The 6,483-nt window shown below is 35.9% G+C and overlaps 2 protein-coding genes across 3 annotated transcripts in view; one reads left to right on the forward strand and one right to left on the reverse strand.

Moving 5' to 3' along the window:
• LOC106878034 (zinc finger protein 239) overlaps positions 1-549 on the reverse strand; it is an 8,672-nt gene extending 8,123 nt beyond the window's left edge. Inside the window, exon 1 of the mRNA XM_052977678.1 lies at positions 444-549. The gene's annotated coding sequence lies outside the window, so the exon portion shown is untranslated. The remainder of the gene's footprint in view (positions 1-443) is intronic.
• Positions 550-2,392: 1,843 nt separating this feature from the next.
• LOC128251165 (zinc finger protein 239-like) lies at positions 2,393-6,483 on the forward strand. 2 transcript variants are annotated; one of them, XM_052977679.1, is made up of 2 exons: positions 2,393-2,542; positions 5,210-6,483. In XM_052977679.1, the coding sequence occupies exon 2, from the start codon at positions 5,625-5,627 to the stop codon at positions 6,402-6,404; it is 780 nt and encodes a 259-aa protein (XP_052833639.1). In that variant the 5' UTR covers positions 2,393-2,542; positions 5,210-5,624; the 3' UTR covers positions 6,405-6,483. The 2 variants fall into 2 exon arrangements, with proteins under 2 accessions (XP_052833639.1, XP_052833640.1); XM_052977680.1 differs by lacking the exon at positions 2,393-2,542 and adding an exon at positions 2,550-3,232.

The raw sequence follows: 6,483 nt of genomic DNA on the forward strand, positions 1-6,483 counted from the left end.
AGATAGATAGATAGAGAGAGACAGACAGACAGACATATAGCTCGCTCCGGCCAGTCATGGTATTAGCTGTCAGTAGCCAAAGAATCGACAGGCCAGCAACAGGCATGCAGGCAGACAGACAGATACTTCACTAGCAGGCAGTGAGCACTTTCACTTCTGACAGCTAATAACATGACAGTGCCAGAATAAGTACTAGGCTTCCAAAAGAATAAGTCCTGGGGTCGATTTGCTCGACTAAAGGCGGTGCTCCAGCATGGCCACAGTCAAATGACTGAAACAAGTAAAAGAGTACGTCATCTGAATGGTATTTGTTGAATAATTCATTTTAGACACAGTGATGGGCAATAGAATTTACTATTAATGTCTGACAAACAACATCAAAACACTTTACATTATACATGTCCAAATACTTTTACTAAAATATCTGCATTATTATATCTTACCTGCTATGCTACATAAATCTGTTTCTAGTGAAATATCTTCAATTACAACAAAAACAACTTTCACGACGCCATTTAACTTGAAATATATACTTTCGCAATAGAAATTATTAAAAAACCGACTAGGAAACAAAAACGACGGAATGTACTTGTTTTGGATTTATAAACACTTAAAAAATATACACGCATTATTCCTAAAAATTTTACTTATGAATATACAAACAGTCATGGTTAACTTTTCCGAAATTGAATTCTACTTGAAATACAAACACAAGTCAATTCTGTACATTTTCTTTATCTGCAAAATCTGATCGACTGAATAGAGTCGGAAAGTACACTAAAAGTTAGTGACATCATTCCGAAGAAGAAAGAAGTATCGATTTAGCTTTATCTGAGTCAAAAAATAAAAAAGAAGTACCATTCTCACTTTAAATGTGTTTCTCCAAGTAATTAAATAGATGAAGAATGGGGACAAAAGGTGACTGGCCTAATATTGTAGTACGTTTCGTTTATTCCATATCGCTGTTTTAAGTTGTGCCATGAAATTTTAGTTACAGTAGAATGACACTATGAAATATACAGATTAGCCACAACAAAAATAGATTTGGGAATGGGAATTAAAAATAACAAATACATGGAAAAATACAAATAAGTATTTTAGTCAGCAGTGGGATTCCGAAAGTAATAACTGATTTCATTGATTGAGTGTATAAAATAACTAGTATTAAATATGTAGTCTTCAATATATATACTGACACTATCCAGTGCAGCATGATCTCGGACTAACTGTGGACCGCCCTAACCAGATGACCAGCATGTTCCCGCTCGGCCACCAAGCACCACAGCGGTGCCTAGCTCAGCGCAGTGTCGGCAATCTTGACTGGCACTCAGCTTGATAGCGACTGTTTGCACATCGTTGTTCTTTATGGTTTGACATCTGTTCCTGAGAACCTCACAAATGCGGCATAACTCTGTAGTTATGCCACAAATGCTGCTCCAGGTACACTGTGGATTCTCTCGTCCTCCACCCGGGACCACATCCCTGCTAACCGCTAGTGCAGGCCTCATAAGTCAAAGTGGCTGCTTCAGCGCATCTCTCTCGCGATAATCCGAGGCAACGCCCCTTCCTTTTTGTCCGCTGGGACCATGAGCGGCGCTGACAAACCTGCTACATCTACATTCCCTGTTTAACGATAGAAATATAACTTTGTTTTCGCTCTCACCAAATAATTGTTTGTTTATACGTATGTTATTCTTGATGTAGATTACGAGTGAATTTATATGGATGATACTTTATTTTATCTAAAATAGTTTTTACAAAAGAAAGACAAAGAAAAGAAATTTAATACGAAATATTCTTTTCTACTCTAGGCAAAAGGCCCGAATTTTTTTGTAAATTTTTAGATTAACACGCGCACGATTTTCACTAAGAAAAAGAAGAAAAAACTCGATTTTTGTGTGTGGAATCAAGTACCCCGACCTCTTAAGAAATAAGTCCTGGGATCGATTTATTCAAATAAAACATTTCAAGGTGGTGCTCCAGCATGGCCGCTGTCAAATGACTGAAACAAAATAATAAAAGAATTGTAAAATCTCTCGACATTGCTACCTGGTGTCCTCATTCTTCACCTCCTGTGTAATGACATTTTAAATTCACATCTAAAGTGAGAATAAAACTTCATTTGTTCATTGAACTCATTTAAATCTAGATCGATATTTCAATTTTTAGAAACATATTCAGAATCAAATCATTTTGTACGTCCCGACACTGTTGCAAGCCTATCATAGAGAAATTTATAGAATTCCACTTTTGTTTATATTTGAAATAACATTTTAATAATTGCAATATGTTTAACAATGACTCTTTACATATTTTGAGTTAATTTTTTTTTTAAATAACACCTATTTATTTTTTTCGCGGCTTATAAACAGAATCTAAATACATTTCGTTGTTTGTATGTCCAAGTCGGTTTTTATAATTTCTCTCGTGAAAGTTTACTTCGACTTCAATGACGTCATGGAACTGTAGCGAAGCCACAAAACGGTTGTCTTGTGTAATTCAAGATATTTCACTATAAACACAGATTAATGTAGCATAACAGGTAAGCTACAATAATACAGATATTGGCGATCTTTCGATACTAGTCCTTTTTTTGTCACCGAAAGATCACCCAGATATTTTAGTAAAAGTAGTTGGATATGAGTAATGTAAAATGCTTTGATGTTGCTAATCAGACATTGATATTCTATTCTCCAATGATTAAATAGACTTACACATAAACTACACGTGTGGAAACTGGTTATTTTAAAATAACTTTTAGATGGTATACATCACGATTTACTCGGAATTTGAGGTGTGTGCTAAACATAAGGGTGGCGGTAATTGACACACTTCTTCAAAATATGTGAGGAAACAAAGTCAAAGTTTATAAATTATCCGACTCACCCCAAATTTTGTTTTCACATCAAATTCCCACATAATTGTAATCTACATTATCTGAAACGTATTCAAAAGTATTTGACCGTCCATATGCTGACCATGTGTGAATTATTGTTTTTAAACATGAAGATATCTTTATTAATAAATAAAACTATAATCAGGAGAATAAGCTTTTCTAGTATATATATATATGGTGGTGGTGGTGGTGGTTGTCTACTCCTTACAGAGTTTGACCACCTCCTGCACCTACACCTTAGCCCTTTCATGGCATCTGATGTGGCTTTTTAAACCAGTGTTTTGAAAAAACACCCACACAGATTGCACCTCTGATTTGCACTACCAATACCTGCAGGTAAGTTCTGCTCATTGTGGATCCTAACATGTCTTTTAAGACCCCCACCCCCCACTGGATTTGCAAGCCCTCTGGCACACACCATATTCAGACGTGTGCACAGACATATAATCAGAATACCTGGTTGAAGTTTGTTTTCCATGGGTTCGCAGGTGAGATTTGAGGCCAGCCAAAGACAGACATGGTCTGTCACAGACTGTGCACACAAAAAGGTCCTTGTCATTCACCTTCTCGATCTTTACATTTTTCCTTAAATATCTCTTGAGCCCTGCTTGTGTCATCCTGGCCTCTTCAAACGATTTCACTCCACTCCACACCCTTGTTCGCCATCCAACTCAATCTTAAGTGAGGGCTTCTATATCTTTTGGAGCCATTCCAATTGACTTCATAGCAGTCCTTATGCCATCCTTAAACCTTTTTTTAGGTTTATGCCGATAACGTTTTCCCTCTGCAAGCTCACCATAAAACAGCTGTTTCAGCATGCGTTCATCTGCCATTCGAACAATATATATATATTTCTAGTATATATATATATATATACTAGAAAAGCAGAAAATTTGAGAAATGCCATTTTATATTTACACAAGAACTATTTGAGGTAACCAATAAGCATCACAAAGCGTGATATCTTATTAACATTCACAAATGGTCAAAATGTACTCCATGCACTTCATGACAGCATTTTAATTGAGAAATCCAAGCTTGTGTGGCATTTTGAAGTGTTAGTTGAGGGATGTCATTTTCAATTCATCTGTGACAGTTATATAGCATCGATATTTCTGTATCTCTGCTAATAACAAGCTCCAGACACAGTAACCCGTCACATTTAAGTCTGGGCTCTTTGAAGGCCAATCTTCAGGTGCAATAATGAATCAGAAACCACCTGTTGCACAGTTTATTGATGATCTATCTAATTAATGCTTGTTAGTTTTGCCTTCAAATTTTCCACTTTTCTAGCGACCGCCCTTTATATGCATATGTTGACTCTAGACTGGCATTGTGTTGTATTAGTTGTGATAATGAAGTGAAACCAAATAGTGTTATTTTAAAATCATTTAATGTGTGCGCTCAAGGTTTGCGTAAAATATAACAGGAAATGCATCCAGAGGCACAAGTGTGACATATAGGTGCAGGCATGACTGTGTTAAGAAGCTTGCTTTGCAACCACTGGATCTGGGTTCAGTCCCACTGCATGGCACCCTAAGCAAGTGTCTTCTACCTACTATAGCCTCTGGCCAACCAAAGCCTTGTGGGTGGATTTCCTAGGCAGAAACTGAAAAAAGGCCATCATATATATGTGTATATATTTATGCGTGTATATGTGTACCCCACCATTACTTGACAACCAATGTTAACTTATTTATGTCCCTGTAACATAGTGGTTTGGCAAAAGAGACTAATAGAATAAGTACTAGGCTTCTCTGTCATGGTGAATGCAATGATCACATGCTACACACCTTCCTACCAAGCACTGCTGTAAACAGCAGAAGTGAGCTAGAATGTTAAAACTTAGTGCGCATGCACAGCAGAGTTCAAGGTCAATCTGTGCCAAGCAGTTTCACTCGTGCTTTAGCTTCCTTACTATGGCAACAGTCCGGATACTTATTGATCAGACCTCGTATACAACAGGCTTTCACACAGACATTGGTCTTTGTGAAAATTCACTCACAAGGCTTTGGATGACCCAGTGCTACTGTAGAAGACCAATGCCTGTGGTGCCACACAGTAGGATTGAACTCAAGACCAAATGGTTAGAAAGCAAGCTTCTTCACCGTACACAGTATTTATACGATACATATATTTATTCATATACACCATTATAATATACATCTTAAAAATAGAGGGAGAGGGATACATTTCATTTGTTCAGGTAAATGTTTATTTCTGAAGCTTGTCTCTAAGAAATATACTAAAATTTATACTGTTGTATTTTAAATATTCCCTATATCTTATATTCTTGTTTCTCTACTATTTCAGAATAACAAATAACATTGGCATCAAAGAATTGTAAAATCAGATACATCGTCAAGGAAAATGTTGTACAGAACAGATGTAACTCTCCTTATATAAATGCATGGCAAATAACAGGCAAATACGTTTTTTGAGCTGAGATTGATATCAATGATTCTTTTCTTGAGTGTCTCGAATGTATACAAGAATGATTTTGCATTCAAATTACTATTGAACAGTTTTATAAAGGAGTTTGCAACCCACATAATATATCAACAAAGATCACAATGGTATAAATATGTATTAGCAATAAAATATATCAATGAAAAGAAGATAAACATCTCGAAATTGTGGTGAGGAAATAAAAATGATAGAAAATTAATTTTGTGAGAATAAGTTTAAATTTAAAGGAAGGTGTGAAAGTATTCATTTTCCTAATGACATGAATGAAGAGAAGGGGAAAACATCATACCACTGTGATATTTGTGGTAAATCATTCTCTGTGAACGGTAATTTAATTAAACACAAACATATTCATACAGGAAAGAAACCATATCACTGTGATATCTGTGGTAAATCATTCGCTCGAAATAGTTACTTAGCTGAACACAAACATATTCATACAGGAGAGAAACCTTATCATTGTGATATCTGTGGTAACTTGTTTGCTCTAAAAGAACACTTAAGTGCGCACAAACGTATTCATACAGGAGAGAAGCCGTATCATTGTGTCATCTGTGGGAAATCATTTGCTCGATGTAGTAATTTAACTATACACAAACGTGTCCACACAGGAGAGAAGCCATATCATTGTGTTATCTGTGGCAAATTATTCTCTCGAAATTCTCACTTAAATTCACACAAGCGAATTCATACAGGAGAGAAGCCATATTGCTGTGATATCTGTGGTAAATCATTTTCTCATGGAACTAACATAGCTATACACAAACGTATTCATACTGGAGAAAAACCATATCACTGTGATATCTGTGGTCAGTCATTCTCTCAGAATGGTGAATTGATTACTCACAAACGTATTCACACAGGAGAGAAACCATATCACTGTGATATCTGTGGTAAATCATTCTCTCAAAAAAATCAATTAACTACACATAAACGTGTTCATACTGGAGAGAAGCCATATGGCTGTGATATCTGTGACAAATCATTCTCTCAAAGGACTCACTTAACAAAACATGTAGGCATTCATACACTGCAGTGACTGTATCAATGTGAAAATTCAGGTTGTCAATAATAGTTTCAATAAACGATTAATTTCTCGTGTATGGTATTTAATATAA

The sequence above is a fragment of the Octopus bimaculoides genome, chromosome 28, assembly GCF_001194135.2.
Source record: "Octopus bimaculoides isolate UCB-OBI-ISO-001 chromosome 28, ASM119413v2, whole genome shotgun sequence".
NCBI classification, from domain to species: domain Eukaryota; kingdom Metazoa; phylum Mollusca; class Cephalopoda; order Octopoda; family Octopodidae; genus Octopus; species Octopus bimaculoides.

What these genes read in the sequence shown, in the direction of transcription:
- LOC128251165 (XM_052977679.1), top strand. Translation starts at nt 5,625, where the DNA reads ATGAATGAAGAGAAGGGGAAAACATCATACCACTGTGATATTTGTGGT.